Consider the following 13,452-nt stretch of genomic DNA (forward strand, 5'->3'; position numbering starts at 1 on the left):
CCCTGGGGAAAACTTTGAATGCATAAACCAAGATAAGATTCAGATGAATTAATCACAGCCATGTCTTCTGCTAAATATATTAGATAATGTACTATCTGCTTCAAGGACATCTACAAGTCAAAACAAAAAAACAAAAAAACAGAGGTCTCCAGCATATAACAATTTGTTTTTATAACACTTATTCTCCCAAATAGCAGGAAATGATACATAATTTAGCCTAGCATTAAGCCAGGGAAACAAACCAATATATTTGCCTGTTTGAGATTAAATGGCAAAAGGTACATAACATCCTAGACTAAGAAATGCCGTCTGAACCAATAAAAACCCACATAACTCTCCTCTTACCCTAATAATAAACACAGAATATAGTAAGGCATAAAGTCTTGCTATTTTTCTATGGCATTAAAACCTGTGGCCTGAAGCAGCTGTCCTCTAAGCAAAGGTAGGGAGTTGATACATTTGACTTTACCTCAACACCTCTTTTTCCATTGATACCCACTGATTAGCAGGAGCAGCTTTAATGGCCTGGAGTGACAAAAATTCTTATCAGGAGATTAAAGTTTTTCATCAGTCCCCCAAAGGTTCAAAATAATTTCCACAAATATCAGTCAAGTCCATTTTAAAGTCCAAAGGTTGTAAGTTACAAGAGATAAAATTTGAGCACCCTGTTTAGCTATTCTCATAAAAATTGCTTATTGGGAGACAGACAGAGTAACCATCTTCATATCTTGTTTGTGGGTTTTCCAAGAACACCCAGCTAGCAGGAATCGGGGTCCAATATTGGAATGACTCTGCAGGGTGTCTCGGTATGGACAAGGCATCCAAAGTTTAATTAACAATATGAACAAGAGGATTGAGCTATAAATGGCATTTATTTTTGAATAAACTTCCAGGAAGGTTTCACAGCATGTTAAGTGACACAGATTATGCTTGCAGATAATATGTGAGGCAGCCAGAATGGGCTATTGCAACTATCCTGGTTTTCCTCAATCTTTCAGCAAGTATCAGTACCATAGAACATATCTTTCTGAACCAAGAGGGATTAGACATGGGAAACCTGGTGTTTTTGTTCTTCTTTGTCTAATCAGTATTGGCAGGGAGGAGAAATCAAGCCAGAGACCCCTGATATGTGGGGTGCTTCAGAGCCTTAAACTCTTGCTCCTCCCTTTAGTATCTACTAGTGTATGAGATGCTGGATGAGATCATCCATTAGTTTGGAGTCAGATATCATCAGTACACTGATACTCCATGATAAATCTCAACCATAGGCTGAACAAGTGATGCTATCAAGATCTTATCTCAGTGACTGAAGGTTGTGTGGGTCTGAATGGGGAGGAACGATCTCAGTTTCAACAAGACTAATGCCCTGGGGTATTTGGACTACCCAGAACTGGAAATGCAGTTTTTACTGCAAAAATTTGTATTTCTTCCTTTACTTTGGCACACATTTTGGGGGTTTTCTTTGAAGGTCTTCCTTGCATAATTCCTCTACAGGCCAATTGTGTCCATACTTAGACTGGGAGGACAATCACTCAGGCTTTGCTTGCCTTGTATTTGGACAACTGCAATGCATTCAACGTATGGTCATCTTTGAAGACTAGGTCTGAAACTGGTCCAGTATACAATGGTACAGACAGTTATGGGCATGCCACAATCTGTCCACGGAACAAATCTGTTTTGTAAACTGCACTAGTTACTAGTAAGCTTCAGGCTGCACTTCAAGGTATTATCATTTATAAAACACTTCATGACATAAGGCCTAATTGTTTGAGAGGCCATCTATCTTCTATAGTTTTAATCTATCCCATACAATGTCACCTGGTAAGACTCAGGTAGCAAACCGTCTCTATTGTATTGCTTGTTTGGCAGATCAAATCTCACTGGCTCAAGGTTGACTCAGCCTTCCATCTTCTGAGGTTGGTAAAATGAGGACCCAGATTGTTGGGGGAAATATGCTGCCTCAGTAAAAACTACTTAGAGAGGTCTGTAAAGCACTGTGAAGCTGTATATAAGTGCTATTCTATTTCTATTGCTCTTTGATATTATACTCTTCCTCCAGATATTCACATGGACTTCACTGACTATATTTGAACAATCCTTAACAGCATGGCTCTTCTCCCAGGTCTTATATTAGAAACGGATGGAAATGGATTCCTTGCAGGATAACTGGTCTGTTAAAAGTTTTTATTATTTTATTCCACATGTTTTTGGCATTGTTTGGAACTGCATTGCTGTAAATTGTCTTACATTGTGTAACATCCTGAGTTATGATAAAATCACCCTGTACAAGTAATAAATAATCGTGTATAAAAGCAGCTTTATAATACACAGAGAACAGAAACCAATCAAATAGGAGAAATGTTCATCAGTATATATCACAGTCTGGCTTCAACATGAATTGCAATGAAGGGATGCTTTGCTTGGTAATTAATCTGAAAATGAGCCATGCCATTAGCAGCCACATGGATTTGAATTCCTGTGCAAATCTTGCCTTCCTTTCGTCCTGAAATGACATCACAATAAACCCCAGCAGGAAGTCCAGTTGGAAGGATTACCGACAAATTTCTGTACAATAAAAGATAATTTTATTCTTTTATTTATATTCAGAAATGATATGCCCCCCATTGCTACGAATGTCTCATAAAATGTATAATAAAATGGTAGCACATTAAATCAAGAAATATAAAACATTAAAATACTAAAACATTAAGCAGCCTGAATAAATAAGGGCTTTTTTCACCTTCAGTGACTATGTGGTTTCATAACTTAGAGAAAAGTTAAAAGCAGAATTAACCACGCACATCAATCCATGGCAAAATTAGCAACAAGTATACATTCCTTTTTAGACTGGATACACAAATATAAAAATCTGTAAGTAACTGACTTCTGGAGGAAGAAATTTCAGATTGAAAATTGTGGTAAGGAATGAAAAGCTGGCAACTAGACCAGCTCTTCAAACCTCTCTAGACAATGGGATTATTTGAGATCACCAGATGTAATCCAGACAGCTGCCCCTCACAAGGACACTGGAAGATTGTTGCTTCCAGAGGGTTTAGAGTTCTGAGAGACAAGGGAATATTCATCTTGCTCAAATCCTGCTTGGTACCTTTGAAAGGACACTAAATTCGCATACTACTTCTTCTAATCACTTTTAGAAATTGCTACCTAGCTGCTTTTCAGCTACTAGAAACCTTTGGAACGACAAAATTGGATGAGTTTTTATTTATATTATTATTTGAATAAACAGCAAAAAGGTGATTGGAAATCTTGGTTTTAGGAAGTTGCAAATGGACTAAGGGTCCAGTTAAATTTAAAATAAGATTTTAGAATTAATTGTAAATTAATTGTTTATTAATTGGAAAATTCTTTTTTTAAAAAAGCATGTTAATATTTTAAAAACTGGACACCAGAGAGAACTAAATATTACAATTAAAAGAGAACGTATAAATATGATTTACAATTACAGAATGGAGCAAAATATTCTAACACTGGACATATTAAAGCAGTGGTCCCCAACACCCCATTCATGGACCAGAACTGGACCATGGCATGCCAGAAACTGGGTCATTGAAACAAGCGAAGCCCCATCTCCAACCAAGCCTCCTCTAGTCTGTGGAAAAATCTCTTTCCTCAGAACCAGTCCTGGTGCCCAAAAGATTGGGAGCTGCTGTATTAAAGGATATTTTTGGAAAATGGACTCTGAAGTTAATATTAATATCTATCTCTGTGTGTCTAAAAGTGTATTGATAGACTGTGTCTAAAAGACGCTATAGAAGAGGAACATGTTTTACCTGCCAAGATCAAGACTGAGTTGGAAGTGGATTTACAAATAACAGGCTACACTTGAATGTACAGAAAGACATGGAAGGAAGATATTATACTGGACATATCAAAGAAACCACGTTTGTTTTAATAATTATAAGAGATATACAAACAATAAACTAAGAGAACGACCTGGATAATTTTCCTATATTGGACTTACAAAAGAGGTTTATTAAAAGTTGTGAACAATCTCATGAAAAGGGACAAAGAAGGGGGAAAAAAATCAATTTCTGCAATTTTAGTTAAATCAAGTAAAGATTAAGACTGATAGGAATAAAAGGAAAGATTTATAAAAATTAAATTTATTTGATCAAGGGTCATAAAGATTTTTTTATAATTTCTGTTAGCCTGAATGGACTTTTGCTGACACCGGGATTATGCTTTATGGATTCATTTATAGATAAAAAGATAGGATGTGGGAAAAAGAGATTATTTTAAGAGGAGTTGACAAGTTACTAAAGTTGTTGATAGCTATGGTGATGAAGTTTAGAAATCACTTATAGATTTATTTTTCTTTACTACTTTTCATTCATTTTCTTTCCTTTTTCTCTTCTCTGCCTTCTATTTTTCTTTCTATTCTTCTGTCTTTGTTTAGGTTTACATTTGTTTTTATTATTACAATTACAGCCTTTCATAAAATTACTATACTGATGGATTCTGAAAATCTGTTAGTAACCCAGGTACAAATCATTTATGTTTTCTAAACAAACATGTGTTGTAATGACTTTAGAAGGCAACCAGCCATTCATGAAGCTGTTCCAACACAAACAATGTTCACTCGACAGTACTGCCAATTTCTGGGCCAGCAAAATTTCTTGGACTGTCTTCCATACCATTTTCATCAAAAATTTCCATTACAATAATTGAAGATACCTATGCCTAGGTCTCCAAAGACAGGCCTTTCTCCTATATGAGGTAGGGATGCACCTCATTTACTAGACAAAATAAATAAAAGGGCTTCTTTACTTTCAATTTTATATGGTTTTTGAATATGATGATAGCCTCAGATTCAATCACATCCATAACAAGCACAAATTACTTGCCATATGCTAAGTAAATAAATAAAAATCCCAAAAAATCCCATGAGTCTTTGGAGAAGGGCGGGATATAAATGTAAATTAAAAAAAAAATTACCATACTTTTCAGAGTATAAATCGCACATTTCCCCCCCTAAAAGGGGGTGAAAATTTGGGTGCGTCTTAGACACTGAATGTAGCCCCACCCACCCTCTGGCCCCTGCCTCCCAGCAATTTACCTCCTTGCAGCAAGCAGCAAGAAGAAACAGCCCATTTCAGCTTCAGCACAGGTTGATTGTCCATTGGATCGGACAACAAGCAAATTAGTAAAGTTGTTTCTGTACATGTAGAATACCAGCAAAGGGACCAAAAAATGTCTGGTTGCTCCAGCCTGGTAAGTAAAGGGGGTGTCTCTTTTACAATTCTTCTTTGGTGGGATAATTGACTCAAACAATCTTCTGATCAAATCATCCCATTGAAACTCTACCCAACCGTAGTAGTTACACAACATGTGGACAAACACAAATTCTCTTCTCCTTGCTATGTTGGAAGATACTCTGGAGCATACCAGACAGTCTATCTCTAGAATGATGGTTTATTGTGACAAACTATAATGGCATCTCAATAACAGCAACAAAGTTTGCATTGATATCTGACCCTTAAGAACAACCCATATTATTTAATCACCCAAATTGTTCCAACAAATGAATTCTACTCTTCTCTGCTTGCTATACAATGATTGGAGGGTCATGGAAGCTTCGTTAAAAATCTAGCATGGTATGCTGAAAAGCTAGAAAGCATTTGCCCAATGACCCCACTATAAAATCTCAAAAGAAGGGTTATCAGAAAACCCAATGCTGTGGATAGCTGGTAAGTATGAGTGACTGCTGGTGACATCCAGTGTTTTGACAGACATTAAATTCCTTTTCAGTATGACCAATCATATAGTAGAAAAGCAGCAGATTGGAACTACTGAACAATTAGCTTTGATGCAATGATGCAACCCAAATGATTTTGACCTACTATATACATCACATAGTAATCCAAGCCCCTGTCAATTCTTAAATAAGCATACCTGCCATCATTATTAAACACAACAAATCCTTTGCCAGCACGTCCAAATGCTACCTGATTGTTATTGTTGTCCCACCAATTTGTAATTGGCTCCCCATAGACAACATTTCGGAATATCACCATGTTCCTGAAATGGAGGGAAAAATGGATCAGGTAAGGAATGTATGCACCTTTATGCAATCTTACATAACTGTAGAAAGTACCAGATGATTATCTTGATAGATATATGCAAGATCAGTTGCTAGGGCAGCCAGGAGTAAAAATATTTTAAATTCACAGCAAATAGTACAATATACTACAATATACAACGCTGTTACAAACCTAGGTCTTGAACAGCTAGTAACTAACAATATAAGACTCAACAACTGCCTTGACCTCATCTTCTGCAACAACACAAATTCAATTTATGCACTACAAATAAAACAACCCTTTTCCAACAGCGACCACTGCATGATAGACTTTTCTCTTAATATACGCCCTTACATAAATCGTCATAATAATAGTACTCCTAACTACAATTTCAAAAAAGCTAACTACGACCTTATAAACAACGACCTCTCATTTCTTGACTGGCAAAATCTGTTCTTTTTTTTTTTTTACATTTATATCCCGCCCTTCTCCGAAGACTCAGGGCGGCTTACAGTGTATAAGGCAATAGTCTCATTCTATTTGTATATTTTTTACAAAGTCAACTTATTGCCCCCCCAACAATCTGGGTCCTCATTTTACCTACCTTATAAAGGATGGAAGGCTGAGTCAACCTTGGGCCGGGCTTGAACCTGCAGTAATTGCAGGCTACTGTGTTCTAATAACAGGCTTCTTAACAGCCTGAGCTATTCCGGCCCCTATATAGGTTCTCAACCTATATTACTTCTGAAGACCACTATAAAGTTTTACTACTTGAAGTCAATAGAGTCATTAAACTATACGTACCACAAAGCACCACCAAAACCAGAAAAAGCAAATTATCCATATCAATAAAAAAGCTTCATATTGGAAAAAAGAACCTAAACACTAAGTACAAGCTTGATGGACATTACTTTACAGATGACTCCCACCCTGTTAAAGACCTTGGAGTTTTCATATCAAATGATCTAAATGCCAAAGCCCACTGCAACTACATCACAAAAAAGGCTCTAAGAGTTGTAAACCTAATCTTGTGTAGCTTCTTTTCCAAAAACACTACACTACTAACCAGAGCATATAAAACATTTGCTAGACCAATTCTTGAATACAGCTCGCCTGTTTGGAACCCAACCACATTTCTGATATCAACACAATTGAAAGTGTCCAGAAATATTTTACAAGAAGAGTTCTCCACTCCTCCGAATACAACAAAATATCTTATGCCACCAGACTTGAAATCCTGGGTTTAGAAAATTTAGAACGCCGCCGACTCCGACAAGACCTGTGTTTAACTCATAGAATCATATATTGCAATGTTCTTCCTGTTGAAAACTTCTTCAGCTCCAATCACAACAAGAGCAAACAATAGATTTAAACTTAATGTTAACCGCTTCAGTCTTGATTGCAGAAAATATGACTTCTGTAACAGAGTTATTATTGCTTAGAACACATTACCTGACTCTGTGATCTCTTCTCAAAATTCCAAAATCTTTAACCAAAAACTATCTACTATCGACCTCACCCCATTCCTAAGAGGTCTATAAGGGGCGTGCATAAGAGCACAAACGTGCCTACCATTCCCTGTCCTATTGTTCCTCTTCATTATATTCAATTAATATAGTTATTACATACTTATGTTCATATATATGCTTATGTATTATACAGTTATTTCATGTTAATGCTTATATATACTGTTATGACAAAATAAATAAATAAGGAAAAATAAATAAATAGATAATATTAAGATCAGACTGACACCTCCCTACTTCAATAAAATATAAGGAGGAAGAATTACAGCACAATCGGGGTTTGCAAGATTCTGAAATTATAGCCATTCTTAATGAAAGTAATGTTTTGCTTTCACGTGGAATTGATTTCCTAACCTAACCTAACCTAGTGGGGCTAAGTTTAATTTTATAAATCTGTTTATGTAAAAAAAAAAAAAAAGGTGCAACATATAATTCAGTAAATTGAGTTATCTGTCTGAGCTACTTCCAAATGTTATGTCTGTTGTGGACTTAAAATATGTTTTACCATTGTTACACTGACAACTGACCTTGCCTATCTTTCTTGCTGTTTACAGTAACTTTTGGAAACAAATCCTATTTGCTCTGAAGTCCACAGATTAAGGGAATTATAACTCAAAGCATCTGTACAGCATTTTAAAGGGAGAGGGATCTTTAAAAATCTATATACAGTACTTACTTGGGGAAAAAATGGGTTATTTGAACCCTAGATATACAGAAGAACAAATTTACTCTCAAGAAGGCTCTATTTAAGGTAGCATTGAAAGCATTTACCGAATTTCATCCCAACGGTGCTCACAGATCCAGCAATTGCCACAAGTTTCATTTGCATAAATTGTCACAGGTTTAATGGAACCATCACTATGGCTTGGTGGTCCAACCCAATCATTCAAGTCCTTGTTTTAAAAAAATGGCATATGATTACTAAAACATAAGAAGCAGGATATGAACATGCTAAATAAATATCTGCATTCCTTCATAGTATCTGGCTTTTAAACATTTCTAGGAGCAGCAGTCCTAGCCTCTGGAAAGCCAACAAGGTTCTTATTATAATTTATACAAGAATTTTAAGAATCAGTGACACTTTAAAAAAAATCTAAGCTGACACTGCAAACGTCGGTTAAGCTAAAAAACTTGCAAAAGTTACTTCTCCCTACCATATGTGAATGTTTCTGTGCAAATATTTTTAAAGTGAAATTATAAATTCATATTTTGTTTAAGCTAAAATCTAAATAGCTGCTCATCAAAACATCCTCCCAGCTGTTTAAAGATGAATAGAAACAAAAATAAATGGATAAAAATATAAAATTAAATGATTAAAATGCTATTTTTTAAGAAATAGTAGCTTAGAAATAAAAGGGACATATTTTAAATATTGTTTTGTGAAGCAAGAAAAAGTTACCGTTCCATTCTGGATATCTTTAGGCCACCAGTAGCTTGACATGATTCGTGTGAATCCATAGGGATGAGCAAGCATAAACCCTACCGCCATCTTATAAAGTCTATTACATAGATAAAATAAGAGTTCTGGTATAAATGTGTTTTCAGACACAGAAATGAACCAACATAGAATAGATAACTTGTTTGAATGGAATTTTGAAAGCAGGTGACAGGCACACTCTCACAAAAGTGCTCATGGGTGTGAGCATTCAGCTTACCAAAAAGTAAACTGATAAGGTTGCTCCCTATTATCTCCCTCTGCCCCCGATGTTCCCAACAATTATAGCTTATTTTTATCTGGTTTCCTGGGCAAGAGAGCTCATTTCCAAACAAAAGATCTGGCTATAGCACAGGATGTTTACAGGTGATCTGCACTTAAATGAGCATACGAAATTATAACAAGCCTACAACACCATATTTATGACCTGGATTCAAAATTCTAATGGCCAGCCCCTCCCTCATGGTCACATGATCGCATTTTAAGTCCATGGCAACTGGCCCACATTTATGGCCACGTGACTACAATTTGCAACTTTTTTTGGTCAGAAACCAGCATTAACTTCCAGTTTCCTGCAAAAGGCACTCATTGTAAATAATGGGTTCACTTAACAATTGTCACATTCACTGAACAACCACTGCATTTGCTCAACAACCACTTCAAAAAAAATATATATGTAAAATTTGACCCGCTTAATGGCTGACAGGGCTTAACAACCATAATTCCTGACTCAATTATGGTAAATTAAATTTCCTAAATTAAATTTAAATTAAATTATTAAATTAATTTAAATTAAATTTAAATTAAATTTAAATTAAATTTAAATTAAATTTAAATTAAATTTAAATTAAATTTAACTATTAATTATTAAATTATTCTCAAATGGAAGGCTACTTGTACTCTCCAAAAATGCTTATGCAGATCACAGAGGTATTTCTGTAAAGATGATAGTGGAAGCCCAAGCTTTCTTTTGTAGCATGAGAACTTTCCATTTATGGAGATGAGGAGGAGGAGGAGATTTACTCTACACTTGGCCATTATCACCACCATTTTTAATACCATCTCACTCTTCTGTTCAAAAAACAGGAACATGTCCATACTGCAAAGATTTTCCAGTGCTATATTATATCAAGGATGAAATTCTGCCCATAATTTCCTGCGAATACACCCAACTGAATAAAATGTGATTTATTTTCATATAAATATGTTCAGGAAAATGGGAGAACGGGTATATTCCGTGTTTGTTTTTAAGCTGCTAAGGGCCGCAGCAGCAAATCAATGAATTCCTGAGCCTGTTAATACAAAAGAATACATGAGGTAAAAGTATACATTAACGATTTTGAATGTCATTAAATTGGATGTGTTATAATTTGGCCACAAACTGGAGCACAGAATCAAAATTCAAAGAGCAAATGCCTCTAATTCAGTAGCCATCCAGCTATGGAAACTATACATTTTAGGTTTTGCCTCTGCCAATGTGCAGAAAATCTTTCATATCTAGTCTTAAATGGCAGTTTTCAATTTGACAATGAAATCTGCACAAATTTCACTTTGACATGAGAAAACTATCAATTTCAAAATCAAAGGACACAAAAGAAATTCAGCACTGCTCCTGAAGCTATGTAGTTTTTTTTAAAAAATCCTGACTGTAGCATTTCGTGCAAACATATGCAATAATAACCAGATTTACTTAAAATGAAGTTTGGTTACTCCTCTAATAGAAAGCATTTATGTGAGCACTACCTCCTCTCTAAGCTAAGGGACAATCACATATATTTCTTGTTGTATCCCAACTTTGGTTAAGTTGCTTCTCGGGGGATCTAAAAGGCATCTTTTTCACCAGCTCCTCTTCACTGAATTACCGTATATACTCGAGTATAAGCCGAGTTTTTCAGCATGTTTTTTGTGCTGAAAAACGTCCCCTCGGCTTATACTCGAGTATATACGGCTTATACTCGAGTTTTTTTTCTTCTTCTTTTTTTCACATTATACCGGATGGTGCAAACTTGGCGGGCTTTTGCATTAGCGCGGGGAAGCCCTGCCGGTGCAGTGAGAGGGCGGGGCGGGGGAGCCGCCAGCCTTCTCGGCTGAGGGAGGGAGGCTTTCCCTGACCGGTAGCTGCCTCATTTCCCTCCCTCGGCTTATACTCGAGTCCCCAGTTTACCCCAGTTTTTTGGGGTAAAATTGGGGACCTCGGCTTATACTCGGATCGGCTTATATTCGAGTATATACGGTACTTAAATCAGCTTTTGGAGCAGAATTGTCTACAACTAGATGTCTGCAACTGAAATTCTAAATAGTATTAAATTGTAAATTACTAGTAGGAAGACTTTTTAAACTTCTGATGGGATGGGATGGGATGGGATGTGCACCATTTGGGTTTGAAATTTAATTTGCAACTATAAAACAGCTTTTATAAACTATGCTAAAAATAAGGGCAGAGTTACCTAGGGTTCCAAAAAGTGAGAATGGATGACCCACCACTTCCATGTCCCCTTTGGTTGTCGTGATTATCAACAAAGACGAAGGCTTTATTAGATGGCATCATATGCCAGCTTTCTCCCCAGCTCCTAAATCAGGAAGAAATAAGAATGTATTCACAAGTCATTTCAAAGTAGGCCTGTTTAGGAGGATATGATCCAGCCCTTCCAATTTGAGAAGCAGTTGCTAAGCTTTCCATCAAAAGCTCACACTGACTGCATCATCACAAAAAAAATTTTTGGGAGGCAAAAAGGTACCTGTACCCTCCTCTTACACCTGGATTGCTATTTGGTCCTTATTAGTGTCAAAAAATAATTACTTCAAATTTGCCATCTTTTGTCCATTCCATTTGCGAAGAACAGTCCCTAACTGCATGCCATATTTAAATTCAGTCACTCGGCCATTTCTGAAGTATTCAGAGCTTTGGACTGCTTCACCGCCCAAATCAATTACCTGGAAAAAGCCAAGAAAAGGTACAGAAGGAATAAGAGAAAGGATTCCGAGAGATAGCATATCTGGCAAGGTAATCACTCCCTATTATACTGTGTACTGATTCATTCTTAAAAGTGATTTAGACATTTCAAACATTTAGTCACTGAATTCATTTTTGGCAAATATTTTGGCGATCATTTTAGACCAATCTTGCACCAAATGTAGTAGCTGCAATTTTATCTCTTCCCATACAAACTTTTCATAGGTTTCAGTCATGCTTTGTTGGTCCTTCTGTAATGTTTCAACACTAACCAAGGAATATGGATAGGGAGCATTACAGTGTTTCTGCTGCATGATCTTGACTGTGGAGACCTTTTCCTAACAAGACTAGATTAACCTCTGCACTTTTAGGCAAGATGTTTGAAAGCCATCAGTAGTAGATTTTTAAAAGGAAGAATCAGCACTCTGTAATAACACACACACACACACACACAATATCACATCTTGTTCTATTAATTTCATCTCATGTCATCATGATTACTGTGTTTCCCCAAAAATAAGACCCTGTCTTATATTTTTTGAACCTTAAAATAAGCACTTGGCCTTATTGCCATGTGCTCAAAAGCCCAACTGGGCTTATTATCAGGGGATGTCTTAATTTGGGGGAAACGGTAGAAAAAAGGGCTATAAATTCAGAAATGCTTTCTCCTACATTTTAGCTCTTGCCCTTTTGAAATTCTATCTTTTTGTAAATAATATAAATACCTCAAGGTTTAACTCGACAAACCTCCAAGTTTCCATTGTCTTAGCTAAGTTTCTCCTCAAATCAATTAATTTTTTTTAAAAAAATAAAGGTTTGTATATCCAGACATCCAGATCCTAGATTTACATAAATGCCAACAAACACATTAGATCTTCTAGTCAAGTCTTTACAGAAACAGACCAAACTTCTATCGGATCTTAAAACCACTAGAGCTGCAATCTGATATGAAATTTATATTGAGCAGACACATATTGTAGATCAATAGAAGATAGAGAGAGAGAGAGAGAGAGAGAGAGATAGATAGATAGATAGATAGATAGAGAGAGAGAGAGAGAGAGAGAGAGATGGGGGCGAGGGGGGAGATTAGATAGATAGAAAGAGAGATTAGATAGGTAGGAAGGTAGAGATAGAGAAGAGAGAGAGAAGAGAGAGAGAGAGAGATAAGAGAGAGAAAGCGGACAGACAGAGTAGGGAGAGAGGGAGGGAGAGAGGAAGGAAGAGGGAGGGATTAGATAGGTAGATAGAGAGATTGATTAGATAGATAGATAGATAGATAGATAGATAGATAGACAGACAGACAGACAGAGAGAGAGAGAGAGAGAGAGAGAGAGAGAGAGAGAGAATAGAGAAACAGGGTAGATAGATAGATAGATAGATAGATGATAGATAGATAGATAGATAGATAGATAGATAGATAGATAGATAGATAGATCAGATTTGTTGACGTTTGGCCTATTACTCTTCCTAAGATCCCCAGTTCACAAATTGTAAGGA

General features: G+C 36.2%; 1 protein-coding gene across 1 annotated transcript in view; it reads right to left on the minus strand.

The window, feature by feature from the left end:
• Nucleotides 1–147: 147 nt before the first annotated feature.
• LOC131193995 (pancreatic alpha-amylase-like) overlaps nt 148–13,452 on the minus strand; it is a 31,336-nt gene continuing 18,031 nt past the window's right edge. Inside the window, exons 6-11 of the mRNA XM_058174514.1 lie at nt 11,803–11,936; nt 11,450–11,572; nt 8,967–9,066; nt 8,339–8,460; nt 5,914–6,039; nt 148–2,565 (exon numbers count right to left, since the gene is read on the minus strand). Of these exons, the coding sequence (XP_058030497.1) occupies nt 2,376–2,565; nt 5,914–6,039; nt 8,339–8,460; nt 8,967–9,066; nt 11,450–11,572; nt 11,803–11,936 (795 nt within the window). The 3' untranslated portion in view covers nt 148–2,375. The remainder of the gene's footprint in view (nt 2,566–5,913; nt 6,040–8,338; nt 8,461–8,966; nt 9,067–11,449; nt 11,573–11,802; nt 11,937–13,452) is intronic.

This window comes from Ahaetulla prasina, chromosome 3 (assembly GCF_028640845.1).
Source record: "Ahaetulla prasina isolate Xishuangbanna chromosome 3, ASM2864084v1, whole genome shotgun sequence".
NCBI classification, from domain to species: domain Eukaryota; kingdom Metazoa; phylum Chordata; class Lepidosauria; order Squamata; family Colubridae; genus Ahaetulla; species Ahaetulla prasina.